The sequence below is a fragment of the Taurulus bubalis genome (genome assembly GCF_910589615.1).
Source record: "Taurulus bubalis genome assembly, chromosome: 10".
NCBI classification, from domain to species: domain Eukaryota; kingdom Metazoa; phylum Chordata; class Actinopteri; order Perciformes; family Cottidae; genus Taurulus; species Taurulus bubalis.
In genome coordinates, this window is record NC_136598.1 from 20,512,046 (window position 1) to 20,534,227 (window position 22,182).

A 22,182-nucleotide genomic window follows, 5' to 3' on the forward strand; every position below is an offset into this window, starting at 1 on the left:
GCCTCTTGGGCATTCATTGTGTCTTACAGAAATCCCCCAACCCGATGGAGTTGCAATACTAAATCGCTTGGTTTAAATAATTAATGAAAGAACTGAGAAAATAATTTCATGGGTATGTAAACTTGTTCAAGTGGTTTAATTACGAAAACAATATTTGGATGTGACCAATCACAACCAACAACACGATAACTGTGGGAAGTAAAGCAAACATACAAAAATATGTACCTATTTAATATTTTACAGTATCTACAACAAATCTATCACTTAGACATTCCTTGTTTTACCTTGCTCCATATTATCAAGATTGTCTTCAATGTGCAACATTTTCACACTTTTCTTCACACCTCAAATGTGTTACCTTTACACACAAAAGCTTCATAACGCCAACCTGCTAGTTCAGTGGTACAGTTTCTGTTCTCCTACATGTGAATATGAAAGACATTCTCAAGGCAGAGCAGAGGCTCACTTTGATTCACGTTGATTGACGGTAAAAAGTCAATACTCCTCGACGTTTGAACTTCATTCGATTTTCACCCTCTGGGCCAGTGAGTTCACATTCTTTGTGTGTGTGTGTGTGTGTGTGTGTGTGTGTGTGTGTGTGTGTGTGTGCATGTGCATGTGCATGTTTGTGTATGTCTGTCCCCTTTGCCCTCGTGCTTTGATTCTCCTCAGCAGTGCTTTTTGTTTGCATCTATGCACATATTCTATTTGGACCCCTCGACGAGGGACGCTGAGGTCAGCGGCGTTTCAAAGAGGCAGTGCGACCACACTTGAGAGTGGCTGCTGCTCATCTGTATGGCGGGGCGGAGGGGGCGGGGCGGGGCGGGGGGGGGGGGGGCGGTAAGAGAGTAATCTCTTCCGGGATCGGGCCGCGGCTGTTGTTGAGTCCAGGGTGGTTCAAGGGTGGAACATGAGCCAAAGAAATCCATGTCATCCTGGAAAGAGAGCAGGAAGAGGATCAGCGACAGTGATTAGTAACAAATCCAATGAGAGCCCATCAGGGGCAGACTGAGCAGATAGTCTTGTGGACATCAAAGAGGTGGCATCTCTTGTTTCTTTGACCAGATGCTCTTAAAAATGTCATTAAAATATATATACCATAAAGTCTTTAGTATATGAATATCATGAAAATTAAAAAAATGCCATTGCAGTTAAGAGTATGCCATAAAACAAGATAAAATCATAGTATATGATGTCAGAAAAATGTAATAGCATACTATTCCATCGACATTAAAAAAAAAATCCTAGTATAGTATATAAAGTGATAATTGGCATAGTATAGTATGTCGAGAAATGCCATAACAAAGTGATTAAAATGTCAGTTTAGTATGTCATAAAAGAATGTGCCCAGGGATCCATGTCATAGAAGAAGTCTTTGCATAGTATGCCATCCAAATTTAATTAAAATGTCAATACAGTATGTATTGCATGTTAAAAACATTTAATTAAATGGCATAGTATGGAATATCATAAATCAATTCAGCGTAAGCCTGTCATAAAAAAAAAATCATCGTATGCGATAAAATGGCCTAAAGAATTTCCGTTCGCTTTGAAGCAGATAATTGCCAAGGGAGTGTCTTAACATACATAGCGTACGATTCATGAGCAAAACTGATTCATATCCAGGGAAGTTATGAGCAAACTCGGTAGAAATATGCGGGCCCCTTGGTACAAGGAAGTCCTGCTTCATTAATATCTAATCATAGGTTTTTCAGGGTTTTGCACGAGAGCAACATGAAACCTCACCTTCCTGACTGGATGCCTCTGTCACGGCTTCACTGAAGCTCTTTCTGGTCATCTCGGGTGAATTCTGCCTTGACGTGCGCCCCTCCTCTTCATCGCCATCCTCTTCTTGCACCTTCAGTCTCCCTGCAGGTTCAGGCCGCCCAAAAGACTCCGCAGGCTCTAAACTCTCCTCATCGTGATGCATATTTCTGGGGAGCATAATAAAGAAAGCTGTGGTTAGCACCGTGAATACATCTTGTTCACAGCCACACCCAGTGGCACTTCACGTTTATGCACGACGCCCTCGGTTAGTTTTCAACACTTCAAAGAATCTAATCAACCAAATTAAATTATGTCTGCAGCACCTTGAATACCAAGAGAAATTAGAACGCTTTCACCAGGTTAACTGTAGGCGTAGCAAACATTAGCTAATGGGGAATGACTGTGTGAAGTTGTTTAATCTTCCTTTTATTCTCAGCATATGAACACAAGTATGCTCCTTACTTTACGTGTTGGTACAGTATAATATGCTACACAGCTAAGCTACAGTAATCATCTCCTATATGTTGAGCCATGTGTAAGCTGGGGCTTATTTACCTTGCAAAGGAATGCAATGGTGGACATGGTTTTGTTTGTTGGGTGGTTAATGTTGAGTTCCCCCACTAGCCAGCTGTAAAGCTTCAGCAGGGCTTTCATGCAGTAGATATAGATGTTCACCAAACACTGTATTATGTTCAATTGTAATGTAGTGCATGACATATTTCAACTGCAGCTGCTCAGTCTGAGTTAGTGATTATGCTCTTTGACCTCCTATCTCACCACCCACTCACAGCTTTTAAATGTCCGTCATTGGTTTCATCTTAATGAGCATACACATTTTCCTCACCGGTCTCTGAGGCTCATCTGGGACTGGAAGGGACTGTTGTCCAGGCTGCGGCCCAGACTGCAGCTCTCATCACAGCACAGAGACGGGATCAGGTGGACTGGTCCTGAACATCACACACACATGTACAATTTTACCAACAAATTCACCCACCTGCCTCCTAGTCTAAAGGCACAATGAGGCCATTAAACAGTTTACCGCCGCAATTATAATACAATGCTTTCCTTATTCTCATCAGTTATTTGACGGGTTCGGCTGTTGTACAAAATGCCTTCAGTCTGAACCACAACCTACCACAGGTGTATCCGGGGCCGAGGTGACACCGGCAGCAGGGTCTCTGGGGAAGGTCTTGGAGCCAGCGGGGGTCCAGGCAGGACAGCTCTGCTCCACTGAAGGGACAATCCTGGGGCCTCAGAGAGGCAGCTGAGGAAACATGTTGCACTTAACCACTGACAAATACCGCCACCCGCAGCACCGCAGGGATCTTCTGCTCATACCACTTGAAATATTACATTAATAAACCATTTATAAAGCTTTCATGAAGGATGTACGCTTTATAAATGTTTTATTATTATGGTTATTAAATTGTAATGCCTAATAGAACAGTTAATAACTTAAAAATATAACTTTTGGGTTGCCAGGTTGTGAAAAATACAGCGTTTATAACTGCTTTATTACCAAGCAAAAGGGACAAAAACAGCCAAAGAAGTTTTTCACGACCTAGAAAACCCCAAATGTGGCCATTTATAAAACATGCCTTCATAGAAGTTGGCACACTTTTACTTTTATCGAAGAAATGCTTCACTCTTATTTATAATAACAGAAACCAGCCCGGATTTTTGTGTTTTTGTAATTGCTGCTGTCAGTTGAAATCCTTCCAGCTACAGTTGTGCTGTTTATCTGACTAAACTTACGTTCTCTCTCATGTGTTGGGAAATGCCTCACTACCCTCGGGTCCATGAGGCCGATTAAAATTCTTTTGTATAATTTAAAAAGAAACTGTTTCAGCTTGGGTGAAGGGTACGGTGCATGTTTGGACTGAGTGAAACATAACTTATGCATTCACCTTACAGCGTTATGGTGAGAAAAAACTCATAACTGCTAACGCCTTAGTAACTTCCACAGTACTATTTGTTTCAGGCGAGCTTACCAGGGAAACGTGACGTCATTAATTCTTTGCCCTGGGACATTTCACATACTCGAAACGCGTTTGCCGTCCGGAATGCTGCTCATTATACAAGTTCCCACAAATATGCAACATCAGGATTTAATAAGGCTTCACACTGGTGATCACAGCTGACAGATGAAGTGGCACTCTGTTAGTGTTGTGAACAAAAGAGCGAATAAATCATTCTCACCCGGCTATAAATACTCCTCTTTATTTACCATATTAAGAGCTCTTTATGTGGCACTCGTATTTTAACGTGCATAATGTATTTAGCTCTTGCGCAACACTGATCAGTACATCTAAAAGCAAACAAGCGAATAACACATTTTAACTTGTCATCACTATGTGCATCTTTTTTGTTTGGTCTTTCTAAGAACTGAATATGTTTCAAAAATATATTTTTGGTAATCTTGACGAGAGAACAAATTGTAATAGAGATTCCCTGGCTGTGTATTGAATTACCAGCACCTTGGGAGGAGGGTGGGGATGGGGGTCAAAGGTCGATGCTCACTGCATGGAACCACATGCAACCCTGGCTTGTGAAAGCAGTTGCTCTGGTGTACAAAAAGTCTTAATAGTGTTCAAATGTGAATCTACCTTAAGGTCTCTGCATTGGTCGAAAGACTGCATAATTCTTTCCCAAAGTACCCATCATTAGTTAATTGTTTTAAAGAATCCCCTAAAGCTCCTGCTCTTCTCGGCATCCATTAAACACACGGTCCTGATTCCGGAAAAGTCTTTTTCAGCGATGCACTTATTCGAAAAACAAAGCATGTGCAGATGTTGTGACTCACCACTGGGCTTCTTCTCCAGCAGCTGTCTCTTGCAGTAGATGACACACAGGACCAGCAGGGCCAGCAGCACGGTGGCCAGAGCGCTGCAGATGACCGCGGCCAGGGCCATGTCCCGCGGGCTGGTCACCACCGAGGGCAGCGGCACCAGGTTCACACGCCCGCTGCCTGCGAAGAAGACGGAGGGGAAGATGAATGTGAAATACAGATTGATTCTTTGATTGAGTAAACACACAAACTGTCCTTGTCTCTCAAAATAACAGTTATTGGGGAACACGTGATGAAGGAGCGGCTACTTCGTATTATCCGACGCTCCTCGGCCAATCAGAATCGGGTAACGTGAGACAAATTACTCCTTTTGCGCCTCGAGCCAGTCACCTCTTTGCTTAAGCCCAATGAAATACGCAGAGGAGTTCAAAGGGAAAAACGCCTGTGGTGGGTTCGCCCTTTATCTGCCTCTGTCTCGTTCCCCACAGAAGATGATTTACAGACATTCCCCTCCAGGCTCCCTCACATGCTAGTCCCACAGCCCTGAAATCAAGGGGCTGACTTGCTAGTCAGGCTTCTGAAGTGGGTTAGATATCCGTGTGTAGGTGGAGGGAGTTACATTTCTGTGTGTCATTGTGTTTGTTGTGGTGAGTTATGTGCACATGCACCGATTTCATGATTAAGTTCTCCTCCTGCCCGAGGGGAAACGCCTTCATGACCCTCACATGGCCACTCATGTAGAGACTCAAGAATACTGCTCATCACACAAGTTACCACCAATACAGAACATTGGGGTTTTACATCGCTTAACGTTAAATGAAAGACAGATGAAGTGGCTTTCAAAAATTGGCATCTGCTAATTGTTTTTATTCTTTCAAGCACTCAGAGATAAAGGCACAGTGTGTGATCCGAATCTTATGAAGAAGTAGCTAAATGAAAAACAAATTCAACTTTCAATTGTTCTATTTTCTTGCACAGGGATGAACACGACTGAGTTATTTGCATTTTCAGACTTCCTGTGCGATAACCAGGAAGCGGTGTGACATCGGCACTTGAGCCGCGGCGACCTCCACTCTTTGGTTTAAAGAGGGAGTTGGAGAAGAAACGGCAGCACACCTAAATTCTTTCTCAAGTTGAGTGACATTTCTTTCTGAGGTCATGTAGATGTAGCTTAACATAATTGATTATTATCAGCAATAAAATATAATCTTTCCTGATTAATGTCTGTATGATCGGGAGGGTTATTGCAGAGCAAACATTAAAAGTAGGCTGGTCTGAAGGGTAACAATATGTGTGTGTGTTTGTGTGTGTGTGTGTGTGTGTGTGTGTGTGTGTGTGTGTGTGTGTGTGTGTGTGTTGATGAATATGGCAAATACAATGAATGACTTTTTGTTTGAGAAAATCTTTTTCCAGTGAGCCCTGCTGTTTGCTTGTCAGTACATTAATCACAAAGGGAACTGGTTTCCACCTTTTCACATCCAAGAGCTCTTTGTTATGCACTGTAAACATCACTTTAGCTTTGGGCAGTTTTTTTTTTATTCAGCCAGATAGGGGATAAGGGTATTTTAACATTCCTTCTAATGGAGGGGAAAAAAAGAAGAAAAAAGTCAAAGCACTTCGAAGCTTAGTTTGACTCAGAGAGCAAAATAAAGGGGCATTTTTAAATAGACACAAAGTACATAATGTCAAAAACATGACTTATAACTTGTCATTAAAACATAGTGCCAAATTCCAGATCCTAAAAACTGTTACAGGAGCCAGAATCACTGCTACCTAGCGGTTTACATAAGAGCATTTGTATCACCTGTGAAACAATAAATCACACTAGAGACACAAAGGCACCTTCTCACTATCAAAAACAATATGCTTTCTATAAAAATAAATGCATAATAGCAGACGATGTTAAATATAATGACACCATATATTATCTTCAACTTTGAGACTCATAATGAATTGTCATAGCAGGGATTACCATAATAATCACTGTATACAAAAACCCTGTATTGTATTAGTAATCTTTAAATAACATCGAACCATTGTGTTTACATTTGGTCTTCATTGTCAAGGTCAAACTCAACTCATCCAAGGTGAGCATCATCTGTCGCACAGCACAAAGGCCGGCTGTTATCAGAGGCCCCGCAGCTGCAGCAAACACAGATAAACACTGGTCCATTGAAGAGACCTCACCTGCTGATATTATCTCCACACAAACCAGACCAATAAACCACAGCCTTTCATGCACTCCCAGCCTGTTGACTTACTGGGATGCCACATACTCCAAATAAAAGTAGCACTTCCTTACACCTCAGAGGGATCTTTGACTTTTGTTAGTATAAACTCTTTTAAGAGGTTCTTTAGAAGAACTGATCCCTTATTTACGCAGAACTCTGGATAGCAGAAATGAGAAAATAAATATGTTTCAATCCTCTGGTGCTCTTCACAGGGAAGAGCTATGAAAACAGTGTTTTCTATTTAATGTAAAGACATTTATAATGGCTCAAACCATTGGTCACTTTGACTCCTTGAATTGTTATATGAGAAACAATGAAGGCATTGATCTGAATCAGTATACATTACTATACATTAAGAGGCTTAAGTACTACTTACTAGCTGAAAGTAGCTCTTAAGATTTGGTGTCTCTAGTCAGCTCTACAGTAACTTGAACATATTCAAAATTGTAATTCAGTGAATATGAAAATGTAATTTCTAATTATGTTTAGCTGTTGCCCACTCTGGCTTTTCCAGTTTACATTTGGGAATGTAACAGCTTTGCTTGATTTGATGTAATTTCAAAAGTATCCGATCATCCGTTATTTTATTGAATGTTTGATCATTAATTCACTTAATTGTATTAGTTAGAGTGTTTACATGGAAGTCTGTTTTAGATTGGACTATCTCGCTGCAAATATATTCCATAGAGGATCTCTTTCTGAAGGTTTACTGCATTTCTGGCAGTATTATTAAAGGAGGAACACCAGACAACATATTAATTTACTATTTTAAAGTGTCTGCTGGAATGATTTATAATTGTCCAAAAGCATGACTCCAAGGTGATCAAATCATCACTTCTTGTAATGTGACAACACCAAACATGTTTATTGCTGTGAGGTTGTGGATTTAATATTTGCATGATAATGTAATTAAGACAGCAGTGAGGATAAACCGATCCGCAATCAGATCATCATTCTCACTGCTGACATCTGAGCGTGATATAATGGCTCGAGTTTGAATCGCTTGCAGGCAAATGTAGTTAGGAATGTGCTTTTTGCCATCTGTGGTGAGAACTGATTGCATGAACCTTTGAAGTCAGTAAGCATGCTGCAAAAGTGAATACAGATTATGTTTTCTTCACGTTACAAGATGGAGAGTTGCGGTTATCAGGAGGGACAGAAGTTTATTGGATTATGTTCACGATCGCTTTCAGTTGCAGGATAAGCAGCAAATCACAGAATTTCTTGAAAATATTTCCTTTGAGAAAGAAGGGATATCCTGGATGAAATCGAACTGATGTTTTGTGGGCGCATTTTAAAACCACACTACCGTTTCTCTTTTAACTGAACAAAGAAAGATAAGATGTCCATCTACCCTGTGTAGATCCAGTTGGAAGGACATTTCAGGGATAAGCTAAGCGTACGTGCATATATCACATATCTCTGGATGTCTGTGTGTGTGTCTCAATTTTAGTCTTTACCAACTCCTGAGGGAAGTATCTGGCTCTTCAGCGGCTAAAAGCTCCACTGACGACCGATTCATCAGAGAAAGTGAACCAAAACATTACAGCTGCGGGCTGTGAAACCAAAACAGTATGCTGAAAGATAACGAAATCTCCCGTAAAGCTGAGTGAAACTGCAAAGTCAGGTGACACTTTTCCGTCGGGTTCGTCACCACAAGCGACATCTGTCTGCGTGCCTGTGTGTGATAGCATGGTCTCGTCATCGCTCCTAGATCTACCGTGACACGTGAAGGACTCCAGCAGATGAAACACATTAAAAAGGCTGAAGGAATCCATAAAACACAATCTCGTTTTTCACTCCGTTCCAAAAAACCACTGGGGGAACGGGAGGAGCGGAAAGGGGGTGGGAGTTTAAAATGTACAGTCCACCCCAGACGGCGACTGCCTCCCCGGCACAGATGCACCGTCGCCCCGGGCCAGAGTGGCCTATTAGAATGATCTGCCCTTCAAGTTTTCACCACCCTCCTCAAGATAACACTGGAGGGAGGGAGCAGGACTTTCAAGCATTTGGAAATGCTCCACTGAGAGTCCCTGTAGGACCTAACTACCAGCTATGTTCTCAGACACAATGGCCATTTTGTTTCGCAGGCCTCCTCTAGTATCAAAACGGGACGCTGCACGGATAGACCAATGAGGAGGGAGGCCAGTTGTCTCAAGGCCGGCGTTCATCACACAACACTGCGACAATGTACAAAAGAATACATAGACGGAAATAGAAACTACATTTAAAATAAATAAAAAACTATGGAAAATTGGATTGTCTGATGAAATCAGATTCTTTTCGATTTTGAGCTTGTGAGCGAACACGTTTTTTTAAATTGTCTGATATCCCAGAGCTGTCTCCATATATTTAACACGGGGGTGCTAACACTGGCTGGGACTGCTCTGCCAAAAAGTCTCCTCAGAAACAGCTGCAGCCTCATCTACCAGCAGGAAGTCACACTCAATTACTAAAAGGTACAAGTTCACTCGCCTGTTGGTTTTATACGTGGAAACCTGTGCTTAACTACTTCTAATGGCCGGAAGACGGGCGTTAATTGGATCTGTGGCCTACTGGAATGTGAGTCCTGCTTTGTGAAAAATACTGTAAAACACCTCCTCTCTCCTTCTTGGATAATGGATAATATCACCCTAATATTTATATTATGGATAACGGGGGGGAAACGGAAATCAATTGTGCTGCTTGAACAAGCATGCTCCCTGTCGCGTTTACTATGGTGCTAAAACTAAAACATGTAAACAGTGTAGTCAGGTTTTTTTTTTTTTACTATTGAAACATGCTTTCTCCAGAAATATCAATAGAGGTATTGTTCGAGGAAGTCGGCTCATTTAATCCAAACTGAGTGCCAAAAATGAGTGACATTCTGAGCCATCATAATCCAGTGTTGGCAAATCCAGTATTATGTTAGTGGTATCCATTTCAGCTTTTCAACTGCTCAGCTTGTAAATCCAAGCATTTATTTGCACATATAGCATTGCTGCTTGACTCTGTGAGACTTAGTGAATGAACTTTGGCTCGCTCCACCCTTTAAAGTCCGTAGTTCTGGTTACACCAAAGACCTTGTGCTGGCATGTTTTGTGTGTGTGTGAGTGTGTGTGCAGGCTTTGTTGTGGCACTGTAACCTGGCTTTTGGTTCTGATAGCATTTGGCTATGAGTTTAATAGTGTGCTGTAGCTGGTGATGTTTGCTTTCAGACTATTGTATCCCTCTTGTTTCATCTTAAAACATCACCTATTCTGGGATGCGATGAATAGCCTGTATTCATGGGAACATTTAACAGAATGTCCCACTGATTTGTTTGGGCCAACTGTTAGAAGAGGTGAAAGAAAGTAAAGGTGCTTACAGTGAGGCTCATATGGAGGCGGAGGGTCCCCACAGGGTATACACTCCATGTCTTGGAAACCACTTAATTTTGTCTTCCTGTAATATCTGTTGAAGACACAAAATGACATGTTTTAACATTAAAATGTCATGAACAAAGGGGCAGCAAACATGCACAAACGCACTTCATAGTGTTGCTACATTTTAAAGTTATGACATATTAAAGATGTTTCTCTTACTTGTCCAACTATTATTGTAAAAAGTAAGTAATTTATGTCAAAAACACAACTGTCCGGTGGAGATGTGTCTGTCCTCTCACCCCGACAGACAGTCGCCGCACACAGCGTTGCTGGTGGTGGAACAGTTGCCCTTCTGGAAGCGGTTGATGAGTCCACAGTCCAGGCAGGGCTTGCACTTCTGCAGGCTCCGGTCCTCCTTGAAGCGACTGCTCCGGCAGGGCACGCACCGGGCATCCTCTCCATAACCAAAGCCACATTCCTGGGGGGATTAACAGGAGAAATACATCGGTTAAGAGGTGGGGTCGGTGGTTTGGAGAGATGTGCAGCTGGTGAAAAGAGGGCTTGAATATGGACTACCGGGGGTCTGGAATTAAAGAATGATCTTGGCTCATGGGATCAAAAGATAACAATGGCCTGCCTCTTTTCAGAGTCCATTTTACACTGGCAATAATCTCCCTGACTCTCTTAGTATGAATGAGCGGCCTTCCGCTGCAAGACCCAGAAAGGCCAGGCATTTGAATGACAAAGGCCGTAGGGGACACCCACTGTTGTATTATTGCAAGTTTATTGCTGCGTTTTTGTGCGACTCCCTCTCCAAGCAGACTCCGAGAGGGTCCCGTTGATTGAGAGGCTGGCGAGCAAAGAAAAGTGAGGGGGCAAGGATTATGGAGAGGTGTATGGAGAAAATAACCTGAATACTCTTTTTGTCAACAATTGAAAAGTGCACTTAAAAAGCACAGCTTCCTACTACTGTGTGACTGATCTAATGCTGGACCATCTTTTGATGATTTGTTCACCTGAAACCAGCAAAAATAAAAGATAGTTTTAAAAACAACACTTTTTGAAATAGTTTTCTTTGACTAAAATACATAGTCTGGACAGAAGATGAAATATGTATTGTGTTTGTTTGTATGAGTTATTGATATCTAACTCTTTTTCACATTGTTTTCACGTTATTTACAGCAACTGTATGTGGCAGAAGCCTGGTGTAGTTTAGAAGCATAATTTATGGTGAGAGGAACCAAATATCAACACTAAATGCACCTTAAATGTATTAATAATGTAATTATGTATTTCCAATGTCAGTCTTGTTTTGTCTCTTTCCTAATTGGTTGTCTTTCACATCCCTAAAAGCTATGTTGAAAGACTGACATTTACATGACAGCTGATATTACTGTAGTGAAAAGACCCCGCAGGGATGACATCATACATTGATCATTCATTATCAGCTCCATAGCAGCTGCCCTCCTGTTGTCCAGCATTGCCACACTGCAATCCAAAGCCAGAAGGATAGACATGGGGGGGGGGGGGGGGGGGTGGTGCTCATATATCATTAAAGTGAAGGCCAGCTCCAAACAGGGCTTCTCTCTTCTCTTCTCTCATCGCCCGTGTCCCATTTCACTGCCGGGCATGCAGTCCTGCTGGAATGTGGGCACAAGAGTCTGATATGGGGGTTGGGTTTTGGGGAAGCAGGCTGGCAAGAAATTAAAAGGGAAAGGCAAAGATGCGATCGTGTGATGGCACCATCGAGTCGGGACAGAAGATGAGGATTTCAGTCCTTCCAGCCAAACACATGTGAGCCTGATATTGAACCCTTGGGCCAGGCCTGGGCCCGAGGTGGACAAGCTAGGGCTGGACTATTGCAGCTGTTGTTATGAACTCTCCATAAAAGGCCTTGCTCTCCAGCAGAGCAGGGAACAGTGGAGGTGTGGGGAGGGGGAGACGGGACAGAGGGAGGGAAAGGAAGAGACAGAGAAAGAGTGAGAAACAGAAAGGGGGTGGCCGATGAGTGATAAAAAGAGGAAAGGCGGAATAAAGAAGACTCGGCCGCCCACTGTTGCAAGCCATAGTATTGCCTGTCTGAGGGGAATGAAGCTCAGACTGAGTCAGGGGAGGCTGGAAAACGACCACAGCACTCAACCCTAATACTAGTTCTTAAGAAAGGGCGGTAGGCCCAGCACGTCACAGAAGTTCTGTGAGCCACTTCCACATGAAGGAAGGGGCCCAGCGATGATTCGTATCCTCGAAGCCCAGCACTGGCACAAGCTCTGCCTGTGGGGCACCACATGGCAGGATGGGGTCTGATGCCACGTAGACACGAGCAGGTCAGAGCACTGAAACAAAAGCAAGCTAGAGCCAACTTCTGCCTCTTTGATCCAGGCAGCACAGATCATCAAGGAGGGGTCTCTTTGTTCTTTTATCCCTGCTTACAAAGCTGTACAGAGCTGACATCCTGCAATGACTGAGTCTAGTTTAGCAGCTGAGAGAAAGACTACTGTCTGTAGGTCTGTGGTAATATGTGATGTTTATGTTAATATTATATGAAAGCACAACAAAATATGATATATTCAGATAAACCTCCCTGAAAAGACAGTATTTCCAGGGTGTGTAGAAGATGCACTAATTACAAAAATACCACAAAACACACACAGGCAAGTTAGCTCTCTACATCCATTGTTTTTATGTTGCTTTACAGGTAGATTATGTGTATATGATTCAAATGGATGGGATAATACTACACATTTGAGAAGAAAACTACAAGGAAAATAAACTTCCAGAAAAAAATATTTTAAAGTATTTTAAGTGTGCATGTACTTTAAGTTGATTTCACGTCAAAGTCATCCCAAAAAAAAAAGAAAAAGCAGATGCTTAACATCCCATTTCCCTGCCCAATCTCCTGATCTAGTTTGAGTGAGACTGCCAAGCATAACAGCAGTGTGGAGGGGAGGGGAGCGCTGGCTGGGACCTGAAGCATGTTCAGACGGAGAGATATTTCTGAGATTAGGAGGGAATGACAAGGGGGGTAGCCAGTCATCTGATCTGGTAATGAAACAACGCTGAAAACAATGCATGTTAGTTAAGCTGTACTCTGTCTGGGACAAAACACACTCTTTTTTTTTTCTCTCTCTTTTACACTTTTTTTGTTTTACTGACTGGATTCTTTAGACACCAAAGATAGTGCAGCAGCAACTGATGTGATTTTGACCCCTCTGCTGCTTATGCACTCCTTTGTCTCTCTCTTTAGCCAGTACCATCCATGAGCCCTTTGCCCCGGGAGCGTGGCTGAAGGAAATGTTACACTCTTGCTACATACTTGACACATCAAAGTTGTGTTCCTGTCTCTTTTTCTTTTTTTTTTGCCACTGGCAGTTTTCCAGCATGTACTGGAAGGAAATTCACCTCTTCTCCTTCATGCTTGACAACACAAGAGACTAGGCAACTTACTATAAATGAAAACCTAGAATGAAATATGTCTGAAAAAGTTTTAATGGCCATTCCCTCTGTGTGGGTGGCTCTTTTAGCTACAGTTGGTGTGAAGGGGCTAATTGATGTTTGTCAGCTCGCCTAAAGAGCGGCTTCCAGAGGCAAACTTCCAGAGCAAACTGGGGCACATTCCTCTGGGATCTCTATGGCAGCTGCACAGAGTGACTCCAAAAAGTCTGCTTCCCTCCCAACATCCAGCCATGCCTTTCAGAATATGGACAGATTGTCTTGGTTACGCAGAGCTCAGATCAGAAGTTGTTTCTCTGGGAAACTTTCTCTGAGTGCAGGCCTCGGTCGCCACTGTGAGCCGGCGTCCCGCTACCTTCAGAGAAAGAATGAGGCAGCCAATTATTAACCAGGACCCCAGGGTGGCCAGCAGCATTCATGCCTGTTGAGCTGGCTGAGGAACACGAGGACTACTGAAGCGTATTACCAACCACAGAGTGCATGTCTGTGTGCACTGAGATTAAAGGCAACTGGATTTAAATGCATGTGTGCAACAGATGTCAGGTTTTTTCACAAGTACTCAAAGATGTAGTGGAGCGTAAACCCAACTAAAGTCTGTTTACAAGCCTTTTTTATTCACAGAACAGTCAAAGCTGCCCTTTTATTAATGTAAACATATGCCTTACTGAAATTAGGTTATCAAAATGTCCTACTTAAGCCATTTAGCTGACAGTCTTTTCTTGTTTTCTTGGGCCCTTCAATATCTTTTGACTATATAAATAGCAGGTATATCAAAATATGCATTCAGTTGCTAGTTTATTAGGTATATCTAGTTAGTCTAATACAACAGACCTGCTATAGATCGTGCCTTTGTGAAGGTTATAATGTTCAGTATTCTTTAAACTGTTTTGGTTCAACTTCGTGGTCGTTTTGTGGGCTGTTGAACCGTATTGCATTACACTGAAGTATGTCTTAAATATTTAGTCAACCATTGTTGATATAAATGGGTTGTTAGAGTGGTTGTTACTCTGTGTATTACTTAAAAAGTATTGAAAGACCTGTCAATCACTTTGGGAGTAACACCGGGTTCCAATCAGGTGTTTTATGTTTTACTGATCGGTGGTGATTACTTCCTTTTTGTGTGTGTGCCTTTGAACTTAAAAAACAAAGAGAAGAAATCTGCCAAATTGGTGGATACTGTTTAACTTACCTCCGCTAGAATTTAACTTGTGTTAAGAATGTTATGCAATCACGTATTTTTTGATTGTGCAGAAGCAATGTGGCTGCTGGCTCCTCACCTTTAAATGTTTACAAAAACCTTTTTAAATACTGAAACAAGGAAAACGGCATAGGTAGAATTACCGAAGCATTTTATGTAATAACATTTTGCAAAGTACCTTATAATACACAACAAGAATTGTTAGGATTGAGAGCTTTTGCTGTGTACCATATTTACAGTTGAATCAATCACAAATGTGAAAGGGTTTCCTTATATGTTTGCTTGCCACGAACTGATTCAGTTATTACATTTCGCTCACCTGTACATCAATGCCTACACTTGCAAAAGGAGGTGAGTAGCTGCTGCCTGCCAGAGGAAAGTATTAGTGTACACCATAGAGGCCTGTTTGTACAAAGCACACAAAAACCTGTGGCTAAGGTGGTGGAAAAAACTGTTTCCCCTGTCGAACGAGCAGCAAGCTTAGGCATGGCTTGCTTCAAACAGTGAAGACAATAAGTTGGACAGGGTGCAATGGGGAAAAACAATGGAAGCCATTCAGCTGCAGAAGGTCAAAAGTATGGGTGTGACTGATTAAAGAGGGGTCGGTGTTTTACAAAAGCTAGTAACGACTTGGCTGTTCTCTGTTTGAAAGAGAGGAAGTAATAAATAATGTTGGTTCCCTGGATAAGAAACACTTTTCTAAACAGTGATGTCCATTCATTTCACGAACCCAACGGTTTTCCTTTTTTTGTTAGAACAGGAATAATCCATCCCACTTCTTTTCAGGGTAAGGCAGTTGATTCAAGAGACCTGTTATGGATCCCTTGTGCTACACTTTCCTTTTCCTGAATAAACAAAGCTTTACGAAAAAAAATGCTCCTGAGTGAGCACAGAATTATAGAAAGATTGTCTCTTCTTTTCTTTCTTTTCTTTCTTTTTTACTAAATGTAATCCATGCAACTGAAAAAAAACACAATAAGTCCCCAAAAAAATCTTTTCTAACCTTTGATAACTCCTGTCCGGCATCACACTGCTTGCAGGGTTTACAGTTCCCAAACCGATCCCTGTACTCCTGTTCTCTGCATTCTCTGGTCTCCTCCTCGGCCCCCACAGGAATCTGAGAAGGACAGTCATTTAGTGAAAGTTAGAGATTCTTGTATGTCATCACCGCTTTCATCTACAACAGAAAAAACAGACTGAATCAACAGCTATGCGTCATAATCTCCCTTCAAACTGTTGAAGGGGGATCAACCCCTGCCTCGGACTCTTTTTGAAAACAAGTCTGATACTATTGGGATGAGATAAGATGAAACTTTAATGAGCCCCGTGGGTAAACAGCCCAGTTGCAGCAGCAGCAGCATCTAAGTCCCAAGCAACAATACTGGGATTGCCAAAAACCCGAGACGAGAATGTAGATAGCGAATATAATCAGGACAGTGCAGTGGACAAAGGTAAAATGATACTTAGCATTGTCAGAGTGTCGCCAGCAAAGACTTCAAAGAGCAAACAGCAAACACTGGCATGTGCATTGCAGTTCATGTGTGCAAGTTTGTGCAAAAACAAGTTTGTAGCATATGCAGCTCACTTTTGGAGAAGTTTTAGTTTTTTTTCTCCAGGAAGTTGGGAGTTTGCTCAGTTTTCATAGAGAATATGATGAAATGCGGTTGAAAGCCTTTGGAAAAAGCCAGTCAAAGGAACTTGAGTTGAAACCCACTATTTCATATTGCTCAAAAAAGTAGAACAGTAACAGAGTCAGATTTAAATGGAGCATATATTGTACTCGCTTACCAGATTTGAATATATGACGTGCAGAGTTAGTAGAAATGAGAAGGTATGTCGAAGAATCCAGACCATTTTGATGAGCCACTTGTTGCCTGCAGCTGAAAAAAGGATACAAGAAGGAGATTCATTATATTATTATATGGTCTCTCTAAAACACACACATAATAACTAATCAACAAGAACAAATATATTTGTTTGGGTACATTTTTTGAGGTAAAACGATTTCGTTTGTTTGGATTATTACCACCAATACAGGGAAGTTCACGTTTGTTTAACCTCTTAAACCTCACAGACTGGTGGGTTAGTCAATACGACCGTGCTGTGCAGCCAGTCTTTATTCAAACACACATTCTAGTGCACCACAAAGTTTCCAAAGAAATCAAACATGTCAGGCTGAAGGTTAGGGAAATGTGAGGAAAATGAATCACAACACGTCTAAAACATTTCCATTTGGATGTCATCAAAACATTGAGTCATGGGTTGTGCTATGCCACTCACTGTAAACATCAATGTAGCTCTGCTGAATAATTATAACAACCATCTATACATATGAAACTGTCACACAGTGTGGACTAAGATGAAATGTCCAACAGTAAGGCTACCGTCGTTTAAAAGGGGGGAATGGGACTTGGGTGAGGTTAAACACATCTAAAAGCAAATGTTTCTCAAATAAAGCATTACAGGCTGTATAGCACGACTTGAGAAAAGAAGAAAAAAGCCACTCGCACGTGCAAAGTTGTAGCAGAGTTGCATCAAGCTGATGCTGTTTGAATTAAAGTCACATCCGGAGCTGCGACGTTTCAGCACTTTGAAGCTCAGAAAGCTTCCATGGCTTCATGTGAGGAAGACTTTCTCATCAAGAGCATGACATAAAAGCGACTTAAAGTCTCAAAACACTATAATATTGTCACCCGAAATCCTTCAAATCCATGCAACAACACGCGTGAAGCGACGGAGAGTCGGCTCTATGCAGTTGACCAACTCGTGACTTTAAAGCGACATCATCGTCGGTTTCTCTTGTCTCGCCTTAGTACTACTGTGTAACGTAAAGTCAGAGACTAGTTAGAGGTGTAACGCCTAGAAACGTTATTCTGACATGAACCAAAGGCTTCTTCCATATCGTTTTGTCGTGCGTTAGGTGTGAATGTCCCAAAAAAAAACTAACAAAAGCGCTTCTTACCAGCTTAAAAAAATAAATAGAGACCCCGTTGACCAAAGTACTGGTTGTTAAAAGTCGAAAAGCTTACCGGTGAGAGGTGTGGTGGTGTGTTTCCCGCACCGGTCCGCTCACCATGTCAGCGCTGCAGCTCCAGCCAGCACAACACAGAGCACAGCGGCGGCAGCGCGAGGACTACGGCGGCTAGATCAAAGAGAGAGGGAGGAGGAGGGGGTGGGGGGTGGCCTTTATGGACCTGAAGCGCGTGTATCTGATCTGTGATCAGCCTGCCTACATCAAACACCCGATATCCCACAGAGAGCCAAACGCACAACGCTGACTGAGCTCAGTTTAAAGCAAATGGGAGCGTTTCCTTTAAAGTGGTTTAAATTGAGTCGATGGAAATGATGAAGTAGGTTGTTTTAACAAATGTCGAATCGGAAGATGACGATTTTCTCTCTCTTCGCCCCAGTGTCTGCGTGTGTGTGTGTGTGTGTGTGTGTGTGTGTGTGTGTGTATGTGTGTGTGTGTGTGTGTGTGTGTGTGTGTGTGTGTGTGTGTGTGTGTGTGTGTGTGTGTGTGTGTGTGTGTGTGTGGTTTATTTAATGGCCTTTTCAGTGCAGTCAGTCTTATGAAGTTTGAGCACCAGCCAAGAGGCTCCCAGAGGCTGGTTTGGGGACCTTCAGATTGTCCTTCGAGTGTCCCTGCCGGTCCCCACTGACATGTTGAACCTCATCTGTAGCCTACTTTTGAGTGACTGGTCCAATAACTACACAGAACAACTGCTCTAGAGTCAATAGAGATCCCAAACTTTTCTTTTTGAAACGTGACTCCTCTTGACATGCGATGCTGGTTTGTAGTCTAATCTGCCTGTCTATTTGGAGGTTGTCGACATTCAATTATTTGGGAAGCTTTCATCTCTGTGAACTGCAGATGTCATGACATCAGTGGGCCGCTCCAGGATTGGCTGAACCTCGGCTGACTTGTTAACCCATCTGCTGGGGAAGGGAATAATTTGTATTCATGGATACAAATTATTCCATGCATTTAATGTGACTTTTTTTACATTTTTAATGCTCGGCCTGTTATCTCAACATGTTACGTTGTTTAATACAAATTAGATTTTTTTTAAACAACACACCATTAAAGCGTTAGAGTAAAATGTACATTTAAGAAGTATATTCATTATTTAGAATCCAGTAAAGATGAACTTTTTTTGCAAAAATACTTTAAATCTAAATGTACAAGAACATGACACCATTATTTGGCCTATATAATTATATTGAACTACCTTAAGTCTTTCTACAAACATAAGATTGACTTAATGTTCCTAAAACATTTGTTGATATGACGAATTTGTGAAGATGTTGACTCAAAATGTACATGATCATATCCACCTCCGGAGAGTGTGCAGTGTGCAAAACTGGTGTGTGTCTGCATCAAGGCAAAGACACAGAGGACAAAAGTTCAGCACTGGAGCAAAAGTGGCCAATTATGGTACATGTCTGGGCATGTTGTGTATATCAATTCCAGGAAATCAGTGTATACTTTGCACATGTAATTAGCTATTACTTTCTTGTCTATTATGGAATATCAATTTACCAAATGCTCAATGTGTCTGATGCAGCATGACAGAAATATCTTATTAATTCATAAGCCTGAGTTAGAAGTCTTTCATAGTTATTTTAGCTCCTCTGTAAGTTTTGTTCGTTTTTTTATGAAATCATAAGAACAATAGTTTCCCACCGCTGTTGCAGTCACATACGACTATTCTAATTTCTTCTTTTGATGTGTATACTGTATGTATTAATTTCCAGTGTTGAGGTTGAATCTGTAGACCATTGACCTGCATTTCACTGTGACATGAGTCATCTAGCTGTGAGAGCATTGTACTGCAGTCAAGGTTTGTAGCAGGAGACTCAAGCTTTGCTGTTGTCTCCATCTACTGGGACGTTGGTGTCATTGCACTTCTGTGGTTTATTAGTTCATCTTTACTGCTGCTTGAAGTTGTTTGTGTTTATTGACATGCATTAACAAGCGTCTGAGCATTAATGCCACATATTCTTATGACACTTAGTCACAGCTGCATAACAACTGCAGCCCAACCTTAGTATCTTTTGTACACTGCACAAATGTCAGCACACTCTGACAGCACCTTAGTTTATTCCTTTACTTATTCCCATATGCATCTATTACTTGTATATAAAGCCAATATTACTCAACAAATGTGCAATATACAGAAGTGCAATATCTCATTGTTTTTATAGGTCACAGTAAATACAATTTTATTATCTATATTAATTCTTCTTTATTTAGTATTTCTCTTTGATACGTGTGTATGCACGGTCAAGATTGCTCCCCAATTTTGTTGTACTTCCAGCAATGCCAATAAAATAATTCTATTATGTTCTATTTGATTCTATTCTGTTCTTTAGTATCATTTCATATTTGTTGAACACTCACTATAGACTATAATTACAATTTTCCTAGCAAGGGGAATTCCATTATATTCCTATTTTACAGTTTACTCATTGAGATTTTTTTAAACATTTTTTTTAAATTCTAAAGTAAGATATCATATTGTATAGTCTACTTTATATACTGCACAGCATACATCTATGCAGCAGCATTATTCTAGTCTATTCTACTGCATTACATTAATACAGTGTAAACTACAGTATATATGATTCCATGATGTGCCCACTATGTTTACTATCCAACATAAAGTGTCCCCAATTTTCGATAAAGGAACAAAAGAGTTAATGTGCATGAACGTCTACACACTTTCTGCAAGCAATCCCACAATGCAATGCGTCAGATTTTTTTAGATGTGAAAGTTGTCGTCGTGAGTCTCAACAGCTGTCAGCGATGACGCAAAAATCATAATAAAGTGTCCAAAATCTCCGTATGATGATTATCTATTATACAGGCAGAAGTGAATAAGTAAATAGTGGACACAGTCATGAACTGCACACTTTTTGACTATTATATTCTAATCGTGGACTGCACAAATTCCTCCATGTGATTTGACTCATTATATTCTAAAGTAGCCTCTTATTCAACATATTTGTGCACTTAAAAACTATCATGGTCTTAGTCAAGTAGAAGTATATTCTATTGGCCCATCCCATATTTGCTGTCCCATCGCAGCTCCATACCGCAGCTGTCGCTTTAAGAGACCTGTGCGTTAAAACCTGCAGTATGAAACTGTCAAGCGGTGTTCACGGCTGTTAACTATCGCATCTCAAGACGTAATCCATTCAAACTATACCACCTCTGAGCTGTTCGGGTCGGGTACCGTGCAATTGATGCTGTCATTTAAAGGAACTTGGCTGCGGTGCTGAGGACAGAACGGTGATGCTGCGCTGATTCTGCAGCCAGCCTGCTGGTTTCCTCATGTAAGTATCTCTCTCTCTCTCTCTCCAATGCGGCACTAACATGCAAGCTACCGGGGTGACAGAGCAGTGCGAATGGGTTTTTAGCAATACTTATATTTAAGTAAAAACAATGATTTTCTCCATTAAACATGAATGAGACTTGAGAGGGAAATCCCTAATGTAGCCTTTGTGGCCTACTCCGGTAAGTTTGACGTAACCTTTTTTTTGTATTGGGTCTTATTGAGGTGTGTTCTGAACATAGTAGCCCACTGGTGTGCTTCAGATTTGATTGGTTTCTTGTGTGTGCAAAGGACGGTGCTCAATTGATGAAGTGCGTAGATTTGGGAAACCCAAGATGTCATTAGGAGCAGTTTATTAGGTGCTGAGTCCTTGACATTGAGGTGATGATGTCACTTTTCTCCATAATGCGTCTGTTTTTGACACCATATTGAAAGATGTTATCAAAACATTAGAGATATTTTTTGCACCAGCCTATCAATATCAGAGCATCCTGTAATTGTCAGCTGTAAGCAACCAAATAGATGGACAGTGTGATTTCCTTATAGATTGTCTAATGCAGTGTGAATTATTTTATTCGGATACAATTTGAGCCTTTACAAAATGTGGCTGATCATCTTTAAGGGGATGTTGTTGTTGGATTAAGTTGATATGCGCATCTTGGACTGCAGTGTGCTGGCGTCTGACTACACGTCCCAGAATTCAACGAAATAAGCCGCTCAGGCTAATCAAAGTAATGCAGCTGCAAGCATGCAGTCACTTGTGGGGATATGCTATTTAGAAGTCACTACTTAATCACGCTGACAACCTGTAGTGTCATATTCACAGAGAGCAGGGATGTAGCCTATCCTGATGGTGTCTTTTGACCCGTAATGACACATCAACAGCATATTTAAGTTCTGCTACGAATTGCAGTTCATGTGTTCATCCTGAAATTAGCATACAGCAAAATAGAGTGGCATCATTATCTGTATTAATGAAACAGAACCTAGAGGGTGCCACCAGGTTTAATTGTAATCTGTAATAACCTCAAATGAAATGAACAATGATAAGATTATTTCCTTTTGACAA

The 22,182-nt window shown here is 41.4% G+C and overlaps 1 protein-coding gene across 1 annotated transcript; it reads right to left on the bottom strand.

Moving 5' to 3' along the window:
- Positions 1–117: 117 nt before the first annotated feature.
- On the bottom strand, positions 118–17,854 carry LOC306742499 (tumor necrosis factor receptor superfamily member 19-like; the record flags this gene model as incomplete). The annotated part of the gene is made up of 9 exons (XM_079224891.1): positions 118–935; positions 1,747–1,934; positions 2,612–2,714; positions 2,903–3,031; positions 4,571–4,735; positions 10,133–10,218; positions 10,430–10,608; positions 15,782–15,895; positions 17,840–17,854. The coding sequence occupies 9 exons, from the start codon at positions 17,852–17,854 to the stop codon at positions 931–933; spliced, it is 984 nt and encodes a 327-aa protein (XP_079081017.1). The 3' UTR covers positions 118–930.
- Positions 17,855–22,182: the final 4,328 nt, after the last annotated feature.